The following is a 21,799-nucleotide window of genomic DNA, read 5'->3' on the forward strand; positions in this document are numbered from 1 at the left end:
GATTGCATTATCTTTCTTTTCATCCACCTTCCAGCAGGCCCACCAAATACCAGACTTGTCTGGTAGTCGACAACAATTCCAGGTCTCTGCATACCGCCATAATCCTGCAAATTGATAACACAAAATTAGCAGAGAGTATGCAGTTAAGGCAAGTTACATGGTGTGCAAAAATGTGTTAACAGTTTCATAATAATGGCAGGCATAATCCAAGAACCAATGTTGGGTGGTCAAGGAATTCGTAGGCTAAGCAGCAGTTGTTGCCATTCTGGTAGGTGTAGATACTTCTTGGCTACAATTCTGAAAACTGCAGCAAGGACACTGCTGTACAGGCTTTCATTTGCATTAGTGAGCTTGAGAAATAAAGAAGATAAAATGCTTATAAACATGTTTGTGGTTGGGTCTGGTTGCGCGTGTGGTTTGGTTGTGTGTGGTGTGGTTGTGTGTGGTGTGGTTGTGTGTGAGAGAACAGGGAGTTAGAGAAGGAGGCGGGGTGAAAGAGAACAGCAGATCAGCACAGTAAAAGAGAACAGGGAGTTAAAGAAGGAGGTGGGGTGGAAGAGAGCAGCAGATCAGCACGTGAGAAGAGAAGAGAACAGGGAGTTAGAGAAGGAGGCGGGTGGAAGAGAGCAGCAGTTCAGCACGTGAGAAGACAAGAGAACAGGAAGTTAGAGAAGGAGGCAGGGTGAAAGAGAACAACAGATCAGCACAGTAAAAGAGAACGGAGAGTTAAAGAAGGAGGTGGGGTGGAAGAGAGCAGCAGATCAGCACGTGAGAAGAGAAGAGAACAGGGAGTTAGAGAAGGAGGCGGGGTGGAAGAGAGCAGCAGTTCAGCACGTGAGAAGACAAGAGAACAGGGAGTTAGAGAAGGAGGCAGGGTGGAAGAGAGCAGCAGATCAGCACGTGAGAAGAGAAGAGAACAGGGCGATAGAGGGAGGGCGATAGATAAGAAAGAGAAGGAGGGCGTTAAAGTAAGGGAGGGCGATAGAGAGGAAGGGAGGGCGATAGAGAGGAAGGGAGGGCGATAGAGAGGAAGGGAGGGCGATAGATAGAGTGAGGGCGATAGATAGAGAGGGAGGGAGGGCAATAGAGTAAGGGAGGGCAATAGAGTAAGGGAGGGCAATAGATAGATAGACAGATAGATAGAGGGAGGGCGATAGATAGAGAGGGAGGGCGATAGATAGAGAGGGAGTGCGATAGATAGATAGAGGGAGTGCGATAGATAGATAGATAGATAGAGGGAGTGCGATAGATAGAGGGAGTGCGATAGATAGATAGAGGGAGTGCGAGAGATAGATTGAGGGAGTGCGAGAGATTGATTGAGGGAGGGCGATAGATAGAGGGAGGGAGGGCGATAGATAGATAGAGGGAGGACGATAGATAGATAGAGGGAGGGCGATAGATAGATAGAGGGAGGGCGATAGATAGAGAGGGAGGGCGATAGATAGAGAGGGAGGGCGATAGATAGAGAGGGAGGGCGATAGAGAGGGAGGGCGATAGAGAGGGAGTGCGATAGATAGATAGAGGGAGTGCGATAGATAGATAGAGGGAGTGCGATAGATAGATAGAGGGAGTGCGAGAGATAGAGGGAGTGCGAGAGATAGATCGAGGGAGTGCGAGAGATTGATTGAGAGAGGGCGATAGATAGAGGGAGGGAGGGCGATAGATAGATAGAGGGAGGGCGATAGATAGATAGAGGGAGGGCGATAGATAGAGGGAGGGAGGGCGATAGATAGATAGAGGGAGGGCGATAGATAGATAGAGGGAGGGCGATAGATAGATAGAGGGAGGGCGATAGATAAATAGATAGATAGATAGAGGGAGAGCGATAGATGGATAGAGGGAGGGCAATAACAGACAGATGTCCCTTCCAATGGCTAGCCTCCATTTATGGAGCTAGCCAATGGAAGAGCAGGTGGGACGAAGCACCCATACTGCTAAACAAAAGTTTTCGCCTGCGCGAACGCTGCTGTGCAGCTGATCGCCAGGCGAAACCTCTATCTAGAAACATACCTTTTTTGACTGCATTGCCATTTGATCCAGGTTTTCTCAATTTAGGTTTTTTGGCGACAAACGCCCCTCCAATGGGTTTATTAAGCGATTGCATCATCTTTCTTTTCATCCACCTTCCAGCAGTCCCACCAAATACCAGATTTGTCTGGTAGTCGACAACAATTCCAGGTCTCTGCATACCGCCATAATCCTGCAAATTGATAACATAAAATTAGCGGAGAGTATGCAGATAAGGCAAGTTACATGGTGTAGATAGATAGAGAGAGGGAGGGCGATAGATAGATAGATAGAGGGCGATAGACAGATAGAGAGGGAGGGCGATAGATAGATAGAGAGGGAGGGCGATAGATAGATAGAGAGGGAGGGCGATAGATAGAGGGAGGACGATAGATAGAGGGAGGGCGATAGATAGAGGGAGATAGATAGATAGAGGGAGGGCGATAGATAGAGGGAGGGCGATAGATAGAGGGAGGGCGACAGATAGATAGAGGGAGGGCGATAGATAGATAGAGGGAGGGCGATAGATAGATAGCGGGAGGGCGATATATAGAGGGAGGGCGATAGATAGAGGGAGGGCGATAGATAGATAGAGAGGGAGGGAGGGCGATAGATAGATAGAGAGGGAGGGCGATAGATAGATAGAGGGAGGGCGATAGATAGAGGGAGGGCGATAGATAGATAGAGAGGGAGGGAGGGCGATAGATAGAGAGGGAGGCCATGATAGAGAGGGAGGGCGATAGAGTAAGGGAGGGCGATTGATAGATAGAGAGGGAGGGCGATAGATAGATAGAGGGAGGGCGATAGATAGAGGGAGGGCGATAGATAGATAGAGGGAGGGCGATAGATAGATAGAGGGAGGGCGATAGATAGATAGAGGGAGGGCGATAGATAGATAGAGAGGGAGGGCGATAGATAGATAGAGAGGGAGGGCGATAGATAGAGGGAGGGCGATAGATAGAGGGAGGGCGATAGATAGATAGAGGGAGGGCGATAGATAGATAGAGGGAGGGCGATAGATAGATAGAGGGAGGGCGATAGATAGATAGAGGGAGGGCGATAGAGGGAGGGCGATAGATAGATAGAGAGGGAGGGAGGGCGATAGATAGATAGAGAGGGAGGGCGATAGAGTAAGGGAGGGCGATTGATAGATAGAGAGGGAGGGCGATAGATAGATAGAGGGAGGGCGATAGATAGATAGAGGGAGGGCGATAGATAGATAGAGAGGGAGGGAGGGCGATAGAGAGGGAGGCCGATAGAGTAAGGGAGGGCAATTGATAGAGAGGGAGGGCGATAGATAGAGAGGGAGGGCGATAGATAGATAGAGAGGGAGGGCGATAGATAGAGGGAGGGCGATAGATAGAGGGAGGGCGATAGATAGAGGGAGGGTGATAGATAGAGGGAGGGGGAGGGCGATAGATAGAGGGAGAGGGAGGGCGATAGATAGAGGGAGAGGGAGGGCGATAGATAGAGAGGGAGGGCGATAGATAGAGAGGGAGGGCGATAGATAGAGAGGGAGGGCGATAGATAGAGAGGGAGGGCGATAGATAGATAACGGGAGGGCAATAGATAGATAGAGGGAGGGCGATAGATAGAGGGAGGGCGATAGATAGAGGGAGGGCGATAGATAGAGAGGGAGGGCGATAGATAGATAGAGAGGGAAGGCGATAGATAGAGGGAGGGCGATAGATAGAGGGAGGGCGATAGATAGAGGGCGATAGATAGAGGGAGGGGGAGGGCGATAGATAGAGAGAGGGGGAGGGCGATAGATAGAGAGGGAGGGTGATAGATAGGGAGGGAGGGCGATAGATAGATAGAGGGAGGGCGATAGATAGAGGGAGGGCGATAGAAAGAGGGAGGGCGATAGATAGAGGGAGGGCGATAGATAGATAGAGAGGGAGGGCGATAGATAGAGAGGGAGGGCGATAGAGTAAGGGAGGGCGATAGATAGATAGAGAGGGAGGGCGATAGAGTAAGGGAGGGCGATAGATAGATAGAGAGGGAGGGCGATAGAGTAAGGGAGGGCGATTGATAGAGAGGGAGGGCGATAGAGTAAGGGAGGGCGATTGGTAGAGAGGGAGGGCGATAGAGTAAGGGAGGGCGATTGATAGATAGAGAGGGAGGGCGATAGATAGATAGAGGGAGGGCGATAGATAGAGGGAGGGTGATATATAGAGGGAGGGCGATAGATAGATAGAGGGAGGGCGATAGATAGATAGATAGAGGGAGGGCGATAGATAGATAGAGAGGGAGGGCGATAGATAGAGGGAGGGCGATAGATAGAGGGAGGGCGATAGATAGAGGGAGGGGGAGGGCGATAGATAGAGAGGGAGGCGATAGATAGAGAGGGAGGGCGATAGATAGAGAGGGAGGGCGATAGATAGAGAGGGAGGGCGATAGAGAGGGAGGGCGATAGATAGGGAGGGAGGGCGATAGATAGAGGGAGGGCGATAGATAGATAGAGGGAGGGCGATAGATAGATAGAGGGAGGGCGATAGATAGATAGAGGGAGGGCGATAGATAGATAGAGGGAGGGCGATAGATAGATAGAGAGGGAGGGCGATAGAGTAAGGGAGGGCGATTGATAGATAGAGAGGGAGGGCGATAGATAGATAGAGGGAGGGGGATAGATAGATAGAGGGAGGGCGATAGATAGAGGGAGGGCGATAGATAGAGGGAGGGCGATAGATAGATAGAGAGGGAGGGCGATAGATAGATAGAGAGGGAGGGCGATAGATAGAGGGAGGGCGATAGATAGAGGGAAGGGAAGGGCGATAGATAGAGAGAGGGGGAGGGCGATAGATAGAGAGGGAGGGCGATAGATAGATAGAGGGAGGGCGATAGATAGAGGGAGGGCGATAGAAAGAGGGAGGGCGATAGATAGAGGGAGGGCGATAGATAGATAGAGAGGGAGGGCGATAGATAGAGAGGGAGGGCGATAGAGTAAGGGAGGGCGATAGATAGATAGAGAGGGAGGGCGATAGAGTAAGGGAGGGCGATAGATAGATAGAGAGGGAGGGCGATAGAGTAAGGGAGGGTGATTGATAGAGAGGGAGGGCGATAGAGTAAGGGAGGGCGATTGATAGATAGAGAGGGAGGGTGATAGATAGATAGAGGGAGGGCGATAGATAGAGGAAGGGCGATAGATAGATAGAGGGAGGGCGATAGATAGATAGAGGGAGGGCGATAGATAGATAGAGAGGGAGGGCGATAGATAGATAGAGAGGGAGGGCGATAGATAGAGGGAGGGCGATAGATAGAGGGAGGGCGATAGAGGGAGGGCGATAGATAGATAGAGGGAGGGCGATAGATAGATAGAGGGAGGGCGATAGATAGATAGAGGGAGGGCGATAGATAGATAGAGGGAGGGCGATAGAGGGAGGGCGATAGATAGATAGAGAGGGAGGGAGGGCGATAGATAGATAGAGAGGGAGGGCGATAGAGTAAGGGAGGGCGATTGATAGATAGAGAGGGAGGGCGATAGATAGATAGAGGGAGGGCGATAGATAGATAGAGGGAGGGCGATAGATAGATAGAGAGGGAGGGAGGGCGATAGAGAGGGAGGCCGATAGAGTAAGGGAGGGCGATTGATAGAGAGGGAGGGCGATAGATAGAGAGGGAGGGCGATAGATAGATAGAGAGGGAGGGCGATAGATAGAGGGAGGGCGATAGATAGAGGGAGGGCGATAGATAGAGGGAGGGCAATAGATAGATAGAGGGAGGGCGATAGATAGAGGGAGGGCGATAGATAGAGGGAGGGTGATAGATAGAGGGAGGGGGAGGGCGATAGATAGAGGGAGAGGGAGGGCGATAGATAGAGGGAGAGGGAGGGCGATAGATAGAGAGGGAGGGCGATAGATAGAGAGGGAGGGCGATAGATAGAGAGGGAGGGCGATAGATAGAGAGGGAGGGCAATAGATAGATAACGGGAGGGCAATAGATAGATAGAGGGAGGGCGATAGATAGAGGGAGGGCGATAGATAGAGGGAGGGCGATAGATAGATAGAGGGAGGGCGATAGATAGAGAGGGAGGGCGTTAGAGAGGGAGTGAGGGCGATAGATAGATAGAGAGGGAGGTTGATAGAGTAAGGGAGGGCGATAGATAGATAGAGAGGGAGGGCGATAGAGTAAGGGAGGGCGATTGATAGAGAGGGAGGGGGATAGATAGATAGAGGGAGGGGGATAGATAGATAGAGGGAGGGCGATAGATAGATAGAGAGGGAGGGCGATAGAGTAAGGGAGGGCGATTGATAGAGAGGGAGGGCGATAGATAGATAGAGGGAGGGGATAGATAAATAGAGGGAGGGCGATAGAGAGAGGACACTTATGGGACGTTTGCACACATGGTGGACGTGTGCACACATGATGGAAAGCGTCGGGTGGCGGTGTGCACTGTCGAATATTTCCATGTTGGACCTGTCCTGAGGGGTAGTGTTCGTGTGCAGGATGACGGTATGTCGAAAGTATTACAACTTGCATGTGCGTAAGTGCATGGTTTTAACTGCCCTGCATAGACAGCTGTAGTATTGTTGAGGGATGACTAGTGTTTAGTGTGCTACGAGGCTGGAATCTGGCATGACATACCAGGTGTACACACACAGTGTGCAAGCCCTCACCTACTTCGCAGAACCAGTGGCAGGCGCCTCTCGTTAGAATGTTATTATGCACATGTACACACCGTGTGTGAAATACTTAAAGTGTGCAACACCTAAAGTGTGCAAGGAGTGACTGGGATGATACATGCTGCTGGAGTTGGTGTTCCTGGTGCAGGAGGTTAGTGAGTACCACGGCATGCCACATGTACACACGCCGCGCACTGCCCCTTACCTAACTCGCAGGATTAGTGGCAGTGGTGTAGTGTGCAGGGGCGGCGGAGGTGCTGCGTGCCGCTGGTGTTAGCGCTCCGTGTGCAGAAGGCGAGTGTTGCATACACCGCACGCTGCCCCTTACCTAGCTCGCAGAACTAGTGGCAATGTGCAGTGTGTGCAAGGGGCGGCTGAGGTGGTAGTGCCCAGTGTGCAGACGGCGCAGCCCCTTGCCTGGGTCGCACAATTTGTGGCAGGGGTGTAGAGTGTGCAGGGGCGGCGGGAGTGGTGCACGCCGCCAGGCGCAGTTCACAGTCAAATCTTTCCATGTTGGACCTGTCCTGAGGGGTAGTGTTCGTGTGCAGGATGACGGTATGTCGAAAGTATTACAACTTGCATGTGCGTAAGTGCATGGTTTTAGCTGCCCCGCATAGACAGCTGTAGTATTGTTGAGGGATGACTAGTGTTTAGTGTGCTACGAGGCTGGAATCTGGCATGACATACCAGGTGTACACACACAGTGTGCAAGCCCTCACCTACTTCGCAGAACCAGTGGCAGGCGCCTCTCGTTAGAATGTTATTATGCACATGTACACACCGTGTGTGAAATACTTAAAGTGTGCAACACCTAAAGTGTGCAAGGAGTGACTGGGATGATACATGCTGCTGGAGTTGGTGTTCCTGGTGCAGGAGGTTAGTGAGTACCACGGCATGCCACATGTACACACGCCGCGCGCTGCCCCACCTAACTCGCAGGATTAGTGGCAGGGGTGTAGTGTGCAGGGGCGGCTGAGGTGCTGCGTGCCGCTGGTGTTAGCGCCCCGTGTGCAGAAGGCGAGTGTTGCATACGCCGCACGCTGCCCCTTACCTAGCTCGCAGAACTAGTGGCAATGTGCAGTGTGTGCAAGGGGCGGCTGAGGTGGTAGTGCCCAGTGTGCAGAAGGCGCAGCCCCTTGCCTAGGTCGCACGATTTGTGGCAGGGGTGTAGAGTGTGCAGGGGCGGCGGGAGTGGTGCACGCCGCTAGGCGCAGTCCGCAGATTGAACGACGGCGGCATCCCCCGAGTAGGAGACACAGGTCGGGGGATGCCGTTTGGGACACACTGGAGCCTTCTCCCCGGCGTGAGGATAGGGACGCCAGCGCCACCCCAGGCCACACGCCTGATGGCGTGGGGCTTAGATCTGAACGGTGGCACTACAACCTGAAAGGATCGTTCCGAAAGGAACGATTGAAACCAATCCAACGCCCTGCCTGAAATACCAGCCTCACCAATTTCTGATAGTAGTTAGGCACCCTTTTCAATTGCGTTACTTAAAATCTGCATCATAACTAGTGAGCACCCCTCCAAATTGCCCTCCCATTCCTTTAGGAGGTCATCACTAGGATCCTCAAATGTAAGGAAAATCAAGATGTGTAAACCCCTTGGAATGTTCTTGTTGTCAATGTACTGCTGGAGAGTAACACCTTCCCACCAGCGGGCTACCTCCTGTTTCGTTAGGCGTTCTAGTTTGAGGAAAAATGCACGCAGACCCATGTTGCTTTGTGCACCCTGTCCCTGTGGCGGTATGGTCACATTTTTATGGAATAGATCCTGTGCCATTTCTTCTCTCCCATCATTAAAGTGTGACATTGTAATATATAGTAAAAGAACAACAGAGAGTACAACAAAGTCTAGAGTACAAATCTATACAAGAAAGTCCAACGGCCGACTTTTAGGCCTGCACCTCACGCTAGTTTCATAAGTAACTAGTCCTGCGCACTGACTCTCCAGCACAAGCCGTTGTATGGTGCCTCGGTTTGTCTGGATTGACGCTTCATAGAAAAAAGTGTGATTTTCTCGAGAAGGAGATAGCGCTTTTGGATACCATTTTTCCCAAAACAGGGTGTCACTTGATTCGGTCAAGGTTCAGGACATCCAGGCTGGCCCAACCAGCACCCATCAATGTGATTGGAGTAAGAGGTTTCCTGGGCATGGTCACGTATTGTGGTCGGTTCATCCATAATCTCACGGACCTCACTGCTCCGCTGAGGGAGTTGGTCAAGTCAAATACCGTCTGGAACTAGGTGCCTGAACAGGAGAAAGCCTTCCTGGCCATGAAGCGAGCCCAGTCAGCTGAAACTACCTTAGTCTACTTTGAACCCGCAAAAGATTACTGTCAGTCAATGCTAGTAACACGGGCCTCGGAGCGGTGTTGTCACAAAAAACAGAGCAATGGGGAGTGGGCCCCAGTGGCATACCCCAGTCGAGCATTGACTGCGACGGAGCAAAGGTGTTCCCATATTGAAAGGAGGCCATTGCTGTACATTGGGGATGCTGTCCTTTTCATCTGTATCTTGACTGCTAACCTTTTGTTGTACACACTGATCACAAACCACTTATCCTATTGTTCATCGGGTCATCATCCAAACCTCTACCTTAAATCAAAACATGGATTCTACAATAGCAAGAATATCCCTTCACAGTGGTTTTTCGCCCAGGTACTTAGAACCCGTCAGACTATCTATCCAGACATGCCCGTTCTGCTACCAAAAGTGAAGAACATGACGCGGAAGAGGTGGAAGAATGCATTCGTCTCAATGTTGAAAGCTCCAGACCACTCCCAATCTCTCTTGAGGAGATTATTGAAGCCTCCAACACTGATGAGTGTACCCAGCTGAGCACCTCCGCAGTACGATCTGGAAGGTGGTACACTCTACTTGATAAAACTACATATCGTATAGACGATGCCAGACTGATGTTAGTTAGCCTCCCTACAAAACTTCATACTGAGATTGTAGTAGATGCTAGCCAAGTGGGTTGGGTGCACTCTTTGCTCAGCGCAATGGAAACGATAACGCTCAAAGGCACATTGTGACTTATGCAAGCGGGAGTCTGCCACAGACCAAACATACTTATTCCCAACCTCAGAAAGAAAGTCTAGCTGTGGTGTGGGCTTGTGAACACTTCCATGTGTTTCTATAGGGAAAACACTTCACCCTTGTCACTGAGCAACAAGATTTACTTACTATTTTTGGAAATCCGAAAGCCAAGATGCGCCCTCACATTGAGAGGTGGGGATTGAGATCGCAAGACTATGATTACATTTTTGTTCATTGGGGAAAGATAAAAATCCTGCTGACTACTTTTCACATGTCTCCAAAACAATAGAGGAAGCGTAGAGGTAATGATAGAATCACCCTCCTAACAGATTTATATAAACAAAAGGATTCTATCAATGTGCAATGGTGATATTTTTTATTTTTAATATATATAGTGTGATACTAGGCTCTCTCTTGGATTTGAAAAGACGAGAGCACTATGTGCTTTTTAGAATACCCCTCACACACTAAAACGTCCTTTAGTGTCATGCTTCATCATAGGGGTCTTCCCGTCCCTCTACGGGGCGGGGCGTGCTGCGACCTACAAACTACGTGGGAGCACTAGTTATTGTGACAGGAGGCTATGTGATGGTGCAGTGCAAGTGATGTCAGTGAAGTGTAGGGACCTAAATATGTGAGTGCAAGTAAAAAAGAAAATTAAACATTCCCTGGCTAGTAGAAAAAATAAATGTTATTCACTTCTCTGGCTGGGAATATTAAGAAGGGGGTTTTGAGGTAGAGCAATTAGCTTACTACCTGGTCAACATGTTTAGTAAGCAGTCCCCTACTGCTTACTCGTCAGGACCTTCTTGTGGTCCCTACTACACAATGCTCGGTTTATAAAGTGGTAAGCCTACAGTCCTACAAACTGGTAGCAAAAATTGTCTGCCTGTTTGAGCTTCAGGGCATGAGCTGGCCCTTAGTGAATCATGGTTAGTTGCCAAATGTTGTCAAAAATATTGACCTATTGCGGTCTTAGTTCGACAATTGTTACATGCCCCATGAGCTGGCAGGTGAAGGGTGTTCCACGCGGTAAGATTTGCCGCATAAGTGCAATGCCTTATTCCTACCCTTATGCCGCTCCGTGGACGGAGCGGCACAAGGGTAACTAACCACGATTCACTAAGGGCCAGCTCATGCCCTGAAGCTCAAACAGGCAGACGATTTTTGCTACCAGTTTGTAGGACTGTAGGCTTACCACTTTATAAACCGAGCATTGTGTAGTAAGGACCACTAGAAGGTCCTGATGAGTAAGCAGTAGGGGACTGCTTACGAAACATGTTGACCAGGTAGTAAGCTAATTGCTCCACCTCAAAACCCCCTTCTTAATGTTCCCAGCCAGAGAAGTGAATAAAATGTATTTTTTCTACTAGCCAGGGAATTTTTAATTTTCTTTTTTACTTGCACTCACATATTTAGATCCCTACACTTCACTGACATCACTTGCACTGCACCATCACATAGCCTCCTGTCACAATAACTAGTGCTCCCACGTAATTCGTAGGTCGCAGCACGCCCCGCCCCGTAGAGGGACGGGAAGACCCCTATGATGAAGCATGACACTAAAGGAGTTTTTAGTGTGTGAGGGGTATTTTAAAAAGCACACAGTGCTCTCGTCTTTTCAAATCCAAGAGAGAGCCTAGTATCTCACTATATATATTAAAAATAAAAAATATCACCATTACACATTGATAGAATCCTTTTGTTTATATATATACTTTTCACATGTGCCAGTAAAGTGTAACAATACAACATCAAAACGGTTGAGGCCTAGGTTAACTTTATAGTCAAATCAAGCATACCTGCAGCTCTTTCAGTGGAGCAAATTCTTGCTGCTAGAAATACAGATCAAGATCTGTGTGTTCTCAAAGACATTACAACCCAGCAATCCTGGAAGAAGCACACTCAACCCCTTCAGATGACTATGAATACCAAAAGTTAAAAAATGTGAGCTAGGAACTCTCCGTCACACATATATTATGAGGTTCTCGAATTGTCATTCCAGAGATTCTATGACAACAACTCAATGAATTAGCCCATCAGGGTCATCATGGCATTGTCGCCACCAAGAGAGTTTTTTGAGACTGAATGTGGCTTCCTTGCCTTGACAAAAGGTTCGAAAAAGAATGAAAGGCCTGTCATTTATGCAAATGCTTGTCTCCCAAAACAAGGCAGCATCTGTTTGGCATGTCTGACCTCAGAAGCGGGTGCGGGAGAGGAGTGCAGTTGATTTCTTTGGACCTCTTAACAATGGACAACAACAATGGACAACATCTAAACATCTAATGGTAGTTGTTGATGAGTACTCATAGTTTCCCCTTTTGGAAGACCTGCTGTCAACCACACTAAATAAAGTCATTAGAACATTAAATTACATTTTTGAAACATGGAGTGTCCCCTCCATTCTGAAGTCTGACAATGGCCCACCATTTAACAGACAAGAGTTTGACTAGTTACTCACTAACATGAATGTCAAACATCAGAAAAGTACCCCTGTCTGGCCACAGGCCAACAGCGTTGTGTAACACTTCATAGGAACCCTAAAGATAGTACTTCAGGGCACTGCTAAAAGGAAATGATCTCAGATCGGATCTATGTTCAGTCCTTCATGCATACAAATCAACTCCTGTTTCAACTACAGGTGAAAGCCATGTTACCTTGATGTTTGGAACAGCCACAGGAACCAAATTGCCACAATGGACCACTCAAAGGTCGACAGATGAGAACGAGACTTGTACGACTGATTCCTTGCATAAGTCCTGAATAAAGACCTACGCTGCTCAACACAAAGTGGTTGGGACCCAGTTTTCAAGAAAGGAGACCGGGAAGTGGTCAAGCAAAAATGGGAACGCAAGCCTGATGCTCTAATTGATGCTGAACCTGGGGGTTGTGACTAGCAAAGGACATAATGGCGATTGCTCATTGTCCCAAAGAGTTCATCACAAGCAATTCGTCACACTTCAAGCACCTACCTCAGTGTCTGTTGGCACCAGATGTCAGAAGTGAGACGTGCCCACCGGAAAGTCTGGCGAGACCACCGTCTACAGCTACCTCTGAAGAAACGTACGCCCATCTGCAGCCCTCACTCTCTACCACTAATGCTTTGTGTCTGGCAAAACAGCAGGAGCCTGCTTATCTGACATGGCTGCAATTGAGGCAGATGTGGGCCCTGTTGGTAGTGCTGCCTGCAACTGGCCCCACCACCGGCAGCTGACTTGTTTGATGGGGGATGGGCCTGATCGGAGACCTTCTGGGCAAGCACGCCCGCCTCTGCAGCCCACAGAGATCCTCCTGCTACCAAATACCCCAGCAACCCACATGACCTCGGACCCGATATCTTTGCGCCTGCACAAGGTGACAAATTACTAGGGAGGAGGGGATAAAGTGCCTGGACCCTGGGAGTAGGCTCCAGTAGGCGCACAATCAGAGGCGCACAATTGGTGCCTGGGCCGCAACATCTACATTGGAAGCACGACAAAACCACCCAGAAAGCCCCAAAGCCACCTGACTGCAGGGGATCAGCAGAGACCACAACTGTTCCATTATGGAGCGCAGCCAGTCCGCGGGGAAGCACTCACAAAGAAGTATGAACGCAGTCTAGCACCTGTCGACAGCCCCCACTCCCTACATACAGACTTTATTGCTCAGCACCAAGCCCATACCTTACCTGCACTATTGGTGAGCTACCTTCTAATACAGGTAATTCAGTGAGAACTGAGCTTAAGCTCTCCACAGGCACACAATCACTATGCAGCCCAATCGACCCCTAACGGACTGAGGTGGGGACTCGTGGGCCCTGGCTGTAGCCCTGCCACCCACGATAGTGAAGGAAGGAGGGCACCCCCCGATCACCCATCACAACTCAACAGCGCCTCTGCCACACAAACTGCTAACACATGCAGCTGCTGTTGCCCCATAGAGCACTTCACCCTGTAGAGCAGGACTGGCCTTCAGCTGCAGCAACCTCCGGGCCCTGGGGGGGGGGGGGGGGGTGGGGGGGGGGGTACCTCAACAGTACTAATTTGCCCTAACCCAGGAAGCGCAGATGCCAGACAAACAGACCTCAAAACATTTCCGGGGTGCTCCCAGGGTGCCCTATCCACAGGCACTTCGCCAAAGCCAACAATCATCAATAGAAGCAGTATTTTCACTCTGACAATTCTCACTGACCCGGCATATCGACTACAGCGATACAACATGTGAGGATGACATGTTCTAGGAAGACCTACAGCATGAAAAACTCTTGTTGGACCCAGTAATAAGGCTACGGTCAGCAGACCATCTACTCTAAAGCCGCACATTCACCCCATGGGTACCATCACTCCACGAGTGACCCTGTTTCCCTCCTCCTTGTATTAGAACACAAACCCTGATGGCCAATGGGCCTTGCTGGTATCCCAGGGATGGGCTCTTCACCCACTTACACCATGACTTGGATTGCACGCCTGAAGCCGCTCACCCCGTGGATTCTTTACCTTGGGCGGATTGCCACCATCACTCCTGTTTAATGTAGTGGCTCATAGAGCAGCAGATTTGACATGTGGCCTCGGATAAAGGCTCTGGTTTTGGTTACAGTATTGTTGTTTGCCACCTTTTCTTCTCCCCACAGCATGAGCAACACTTACCCCCCTCTTGCAGACGGAATGGAAAAACAGAAAGGGTATTCCCTTACAACCCCCCTTCTCACAGCAAACACACCTGAACAGTCCCAAAGGACACTAAATGCACCATACTATTCCTCGCGCTAAATGTGCGGGGGAAGCCGCCCCTACTCTATATACCCTTACAAAAGACAGCAGGCGCACATTAATTTCCTGGAGGAGACACATCTCCCAAGCAGTTAACTCCAGCGCCTTAGGGAGGCAATGGAGAGGTACGGTTTACGGCACAACATAATCCGCATATGCCTGGGGTGCGCTGCTCTGGATTTGCACAGGTACCCCCTTCCAAACTTAAAACACAGTCATTGATAAGGTGGACTGGTTGAAGGCCTGTTAGATGGTGAGCCCGTCCTCCTCAGTTCTATATATTACCCAAACTCAGAGCAGATGACATTTAGGACGACTCTATCAGTAGTCCTAGCTCACAGGGTGATATCCTCTAAATACTGTGTGGTGATTACAATAATGTACTGTACGCCTCTCCTGACCGTTCCCATCGCGCTCCTTCACACTCCAGCTCACCAACACTCCCAGCAATTCTCCAGATGGGCTCAATAGTAGACCCTTCTCGATGCATGGAGAGGCCATAACCCACACTTATGCCTTTACTATCACCATTCGGTCCCACACAACCTTTATGTCCATCTAGACCGTTTCATGCGTACCAAGGACCTAGTTCCACGTCTTCTCCATTCAGACTACTTGGAAGGTAGCTGGGGTTCACAGGGAATTGACTAGGGTCCTCTGAGAGTCGGATGAAGCAGTGACTGCATTGTATAACTGTCTCACCCCCTTATGACACAGAGCGCCGCACCCTAACAAGTGCCAAGAAACAACAAGCTGCCTTGGTAGAATGCCTCAGTTGCTACAACTTCACAGAATACACAGCTCGGATACACGCCACAAGGAACAAACCCGGTCGCTTACTGGCATGGCTGGCCCTTAGACAAACACACTCTTACCCAATCACGGAAATCAACCTAGATACTTGCCTGATTTTGAGGTCCCAATCAGCCATACTGCAAGCATTCAGCTCATATTATGCCAAGTTGTACAGGACACTTCTCACCCTACACCCTGGCACAATCAAAAGTTTCCTCACCCACCACATCTGCTCTTCATCAATGCTCTGGAATGAGAGAAGCTAGAAGAACTCATTACTGTGGCTTAGGTAAAGAAGGCAATACACAGACTATCTCGTAATAAGATCACAGGATTAGACGGGCTTCCAATGGAATATTTTGATCGGTTCTCTGTCAGCCTTGGTCCTCGATTAGTCCAGGTATATAATGAAGTCCATACCACGGGCACACTCATAGCCTCACTCCAGGATGCTATCCTAGTATCTGTTCTGAAGCCCGCTAGGGACTCCACTTGCCTCTTGTCCTATCGCCTGGTGGCCATATTAGGTGCTGCTTATAAGATACTGGGCAAAGTCCTTGAGGACCGGTTCCTAAGGGTACTTCCTGTCCTCATTCACCCCAACAAAAATGGATTTGTATCAGTTTGCCACACATTCAACAACATTAGGCAACTCTTTCATGTGATGGATCAGGCCTCGCTACGATACCCACAGGCAGCATGCCCCAACTGGACCTCAAGAAGGCCTTCGATTCCTTATCATTGGAATACCTCTTAGAGGTTCTGCAAGCAGCTGGCCTGGGCCAACATCTACTAGCATACAAAAAAATTGCTGTTCCCAAACCCATCCACTAGGGCATGTATAAAACACTTGATCTTGTCCCAGTTTCCTATAAGCTGTGGTGCCCATCAGGGCTGCCTTCTCTTCCCTATCCTATTCTCAATCACCATGGAGCTACTTACCCATCGCCTTGGCTTAGAAGGCCAAGGATAGGGGGGTCCCCTACATAGATGATTTACTCGATCATTAGCAGAGCATGCAGCAAATACACCATTGTATGCTCACAATCCTATTTGTATACTCCTAGGGCGAAGTGTTTTAATGGCCTGCCCTGTAGAATCACAATGTAAAGGTTTTCAAAATATTTAACTGCATTGCAGTTTAAATAGATTTCTATTTGTTTGATGGGAGGTTTGCATTAGTAGAGGAAAAATGCAAGCCCTGGAACACTTTCCATCACAAGCATTATTTACATAATTGCTGAAGCTCTTTCTCTGTCTGACCATCACTCAGGCAGTCATCCTCATTTTTTAAAATCTCTCTTTTGGTCACTCTCATTCTGAAGAGCACTTTCTGTTCCCCTGCTCCCAGTTTCGCTCATTCTTTCTCTCACTTCCTCTCTCTCTCAAGCACATACACAAACAATTTCCTGCTCTCTCTCTCTCTCTTATGTTTCTCTTTTTCTGTCACCCGTTGTCCTTCCTGTGGGTATCATTCTTTCTATTCTACTGCTCTCCTCTCATACTAATTCAGTCTTTCTCACATGTTTATTTCTTCCACAATACACACAGTGTACTCGGTGTTTCATTCTCTATCACTGGCCTTAATGCTCCTTAATGCTCCTATATATATATCTTATATTATACTGATTTCAGACTCTGTACACACAGTTTCTAATGTACCCCATTGCCATAAGTGCAGTTTGCTCTCGGAATCTGGCGTCTGTTGATTATCTTCTAGTGTCCGCCAGCTGCTTGTGTTGTAATTCACATACTATTTCCCAACATCCACGCTCCCATTGTTTATATCCCCCATAATAAAAACAAAAGCTATAACAAACAAGCATTTGAATAGGCAAAAATAGGTTGCCAACATGGAGAGGACAAAAAACTAGAATACATTTTTATGTTAATAGTTTTTTTAACTCCTTCGGTGCTCGTGACAAGACCAGCTCGTCATGAGTCACAGTGGAGCTGTGCTCATGACAAGCTGGTCTCTGCATAACGGCTCCGCGCCGCGCACGCGCAATTAACCCCGCCTGTGCAGGAGAATTAATCAATGGGCGGGGTCGTGACGAGACCAGCTCGTCATGAGCACAGCTCCATCGTGACTCATGACGAGCTGGTCTCGTCACGAGCACCGCAGCGCCGTGCTCACCCCCACCCTCCCGCACCGTGGGGGAATTACCCCCGCAGCAAAAGGGTTAATAGGGTCGTTCAGTTGTAGACAATGTCTTTTCCTTTATATACGGTAACAAAAATTTTTATAACACTTTTTATTATAACTTTTCAACATGCTGCACAGCAGCCACTCTGTTCTACAACACAGCTTAAAGAAATTGCAAAACCAATAGCTCTAGCTAAAAGTCCAAAAGACTAGATCTATTGGCTATGCCAATGCTTGTTCTACAAATGTATTGCGCAAGAACAATAAGCTATATGTAACCATAACTAGAAGTAGCTAGATGTACTACCAGCCAACCTTCTAAATTTCAGAAAAGGAGTAAGATGAAGAGTAATCTCCTTAAGTGTCTGCTTTTCCCAACTCTAACCATTGCGGTAAGCAATGTTTTTCCTTTCACTATAAGTTTCAAAACTCACCACCAAAGCTGTTTTGGAGTCACATTAGTCCTCAGATCTCAGAATTTTCAGCGATTTCCAACACAAGCTATTCATCATCTCCTACAAAACGACTTGTCAGTCAGTGGACACGAACAAGGGCAACCATTTTTTGTAAAGAAAGGGCGTGTAGTTTCATGTTGTCAGAAGAGACACAGTCACTTTTGAGTTTATTTGTTTTTTGTTTAACTCCGATGGTATTTCTGTGTGTGGCGCAGGGTTGGAAGGCTTAAAAGTAGGAGTATGTGGGGGAGGTGGAGATCATACCATGGTTTGACCGCCCAGGCTCCTGTTGCATATGGGAAGGGGAGTGAGTGGAGGAGGTAGAGTGCCAATTGTGTGTGCACGTTTACCTGCTGTACTGTTTTGCAACTGAAAACTAATAAAATATATATATTTTTTTTTAACTAAAGTGGGAGAATGCAATGACAGGGCTTATACTCTGATCCCAAGCTACCCATATAAAACAAAAGGAAACTATGTACTAAGTTGGACAGCTGGAAGTAAGCTTCATGTAACACTACTGCCAAGAAAATCAGCAAAACGGGCTGTAAATTGAAAGCTTTGCAACTGGCTTCACTATTAAAAGATCAGTATGTGAGAACAATTAAAAACGGTCAAATCTGTGTCTCCAGATCATTAACAATACTTATTTAGGTAATGCAATGCAAGCTACCACGTGCACACCTGGTCATAATTTTGCTCCTGTAAACAAAAACGTTGTAATTATGAAAATCTCCAATTTATAAAAAATATAACCATTTGAGACCCATCCTTCTAGTCACCAAAATAAAAGGATTGAGTCTCAATCCAACAAATGTTGATAAACCAGCAGAAAAGGGCAGTACAGAAACAGAATTGCTCACCTCCCAGTCCAGGTAGTCACTTGCATCCTCGAAGTTGGTGAGGAGTGACACTGAGCAGAAAAGCTTTGGCAGCTCCTCACGAGTCAGGGGTGGGAAGCGGCTGTCTTTAAGGGCACTGCAAAACAAATGGGGTGAAGATGGAAGAAGATTGACAACTGTATTACACCTTCATGGAATCAGACATCTCAAGAATGTAACCCAGACTTGACCGCACATCAGCGTTGTTAAAGCTTCACCCCAATTGTCATTTCACATACTCCTATTTCGCCAAAAGACTCTCGAAATACATTTTGTACTATTTAATTAAAAATCCTGGCAAGAATACATGAGCACTGCCCCAGTGAAAAGTCTGTCAGAAGTTGTGTTAATTTGGTACAGCAAGCAAACCCAGCTACAAGAGCACAGCTGCTCCACAAAACAGGAAAGAGCTTAAAGAACTGGGTGATGAGTAAGGCCCTGTATGATCAGTAGAAGGTTATCAGAGACACCTCCCACCAAAGCAACTCTATAAACGATTGTACAACTGCTCTGTAGAAACAGCAAGACAACTTTGTTTGAGTGAAAGCTTATGATAGGAGAGCATGCGCTCACGGCTGAACGGGTCAAAAACGGTTTTAATGAAGAACAAAGAATACATGTATTCTATTTTGCTGTAGAACCTCATAATCTATTGAATTTTATTTATTTCGTTTTCAATTTAAAGGTATGATTTTTAAATTGATAGAATGCACCGTAGTTTTATTCAGTATAGTTTATGGGGTTGTAGAAATGTCAAAGCATGTTCATGCATTCAGCAGCTTTTCTTTGAGGAACAATTGCCAGTAAAACTTATCCTTGAAGTTCCCTGAGCAACCTGCAGTTTAACCCCTCGCTCTAGAATCTCACTCTCTCTGAAATGTACCTTATGCACACCTTCAGTCAGAGCTCTATGGCAATACCATCGGTTGTACTGACAATCTACGCGCTTATTTCCCCCTTAGCAGTGTGGCACTACTTTTAAATGTTTATAAAATCAATGTGAGAAGGGGAAAAGTTTTAAAAAAAGCCATATTGTTGCCTAGAACTGCTGATTAGGACTGCTGGCAAAACCCCAAAAAAGAATCTTTGGGAAAATAAAGAAGTCCCTCAAAGGATGATGTTGTTTAATGAGTGAGCTGATTTGAGGCCTGAGGCAGTGAGGAATCCTTGTAGAGGGCACGATGCGGGACAGCATCTTCACCTCTGAATCTACTGCCAGAGATGATATATCATTAGCATTGCCTATTACACAAGGTCTTCATTGTGCCGGGGGCTATATGCCCTGATCTTGAAGCAAATGTGAATCACCCAGAGTTGGTGTGAAGAGCCCATTGGCTAACAGATGCACATTTAGGGTATTCCTGAATGGTTCCCCTTTAATTAGTAAATGTAAGCCTATAGCCGCACGGGACACAAGGATCTCATCTACATATTATAAAATAGGGAACACTTTTCTGCCAAATATTTGGATGAGCTGGGATTAAAAAGTCCAAAGAATGGCTGCCTGAGTTCCATGTGCTCGGCCTAGGTGATTTGAGTATTATTCCAACAGCTTTCAACAAAACAAATTCTACTCTCAACATGGCCACCTTTTCTGGTCGAATGAATGCTCTTCAGAAGCAGCTGTGACATTCTATTTTCCTCATCTTTGTCTTGCTTATGCTTATATAGATTAAATGAGCATGGTTAGGAACAAACCCAAGGAAAAGGTCTAACAAGGGCTGAAGGTATGTATTGAATAGGGCAGGGGATAAGACATACCCCTGGGGGACACTACAGTCGAGACACCAAAATGACAAAAGTCAGATGAAGGAAAACTGAATTATGATTTGTGAATGATTTTCGTAAATCAATGCTTTTCACTTTCAAAAGCTTATAAAAGATTATAAATCACTGCTTTTTATTTTTATTAGTAGTCATGAAGCCCGAAATATGAGGGTCTGAGCAAAAGTCAAAGTTTCAGGCCAATCAAGTTGGAAGTAGGAGTTGGATGCGGGCTCCGGGTTGGTCTCAGTCAAGATTTTCTCTTTGCACTTAGAAACTTTTCTGGTTCGTTTTCTTGTCCACAGCGAGGTCGGCAGGGACCACTGCAGCTTGAGGCCAGCGCTAGGCTCGACGTCGCCAGACATGCGAAGTCCAGCGGTCTAGTGAAGTCTTGGTTCTTGACTGTATTCAAGGCTACCCACGAATCGCCAAGTAGCAGTAGTTTATGAGCCTCGGACTCTGTGAACAAAAACTATTATCTTTTGCCTTTGGATTGCAAATTGCAGTTCTATAGGGAGAGACAGTACACTCTATCACCAGCCAATGGTCCAGGAGCTGTTAGGCACCTCTTGGGGGCTAGGACTCGATCTCCCGGGCCACACCAGCGAAGTCCAGGGCAAGTCTAGTGGCTACTTATCAGCTGGTATATTCTGAAATATCAGAACAGTTCATTTTTGTTGTGTGCTAGGAGAAAACATTTAGTTTCACAGCAGGATTGCCACATAAATTCACTCACATTGGAGTCAGAGAAAGAAAAGAAAACACCAAGCTCCCTCGGAAGACAGAGCCTGACATTTGACCTCTGTCCTTGAATACACAGCAAATGTGACAAGATAAGAACAAAATTTAGAATCAAGCATGTTTTATTGCGTGGTAAAAGCATATCATTATACACAGCTTAGCTGCCTACATCAAGACGCCGGCAGAGCGTAATCTTATGATCTATACACAGCGTTTAGGTCTACATCCCAGAGGGCGACCCCGCGATAACATTCAGACCACCACGCAAAGATAAGGCACCTGGCTCAGATACCACTTTTATAGAACAAAAGAAACTAAGAAATATACAAACAACTAAACCCCCCCCTCCCCCTATCCTCCCCACCCCCACCCTTCTCCGCTTCAGTTCTTAGCCACCAGTTCTACCTCACCCTAAAAGGCAGTCCCAGGCTAGTATCTGTCAGATTAAGTTTTGGTGGCCCCTGGTGGCTCTAGAGGAACGAGTTGTAGGATTTACAGGTATTTCAGGCACGTGACTTCCCTCATTTCTTTGGTAAGGAGTTGCAAGAATTGGGCCCATAGTTTCACTTATTCTGAACCCTTCCCGTCAATCACCAAGA

General features: G+C 47.7%; 1 protein-coding gene across 3 annotated transcripts in view; it reads right to left on the reverse strand.

The window, feature by feature from the left end:
• AMMECR1L (AMMECR1 like) overlaps positions 1 to 21,799 on the reverse strand; it is a 1,368,157-nt gene that overhangs the window by 738,686 nt on the left and 607,672 nt on the right. For all 3 annotated transcript variants that reach the window (XM_086944026.1, XM_086944025.1, XM_086944024.1), the window contains one exon: positions 18,678 to 18,792. In XM_086944026.1, the coding sequence (XP_086800152.1) occupies positions 18,678 to 18,792 (115 nt within the window). The remainder of the gene's footprint in view (positions 1 to 18,677; positions 18,793 to 21,799) is intronic.

The sequence above is a fragment of the Lissotriton vulgaris genome, chromosome 11 (genome assembly GCF_964263255.1).
Source record: "Lissotriton vulgaris chromosome 11, aLisVul1.2, whole genome shotgun sequence".
Classification (NCBI taxonomy): domain Eukaryota; kingdom Metazoa; phylum Chordata; class Amphibia; order Caudata; family Salamandridae; genus Lissotriton; species Lissotriton vulgaris.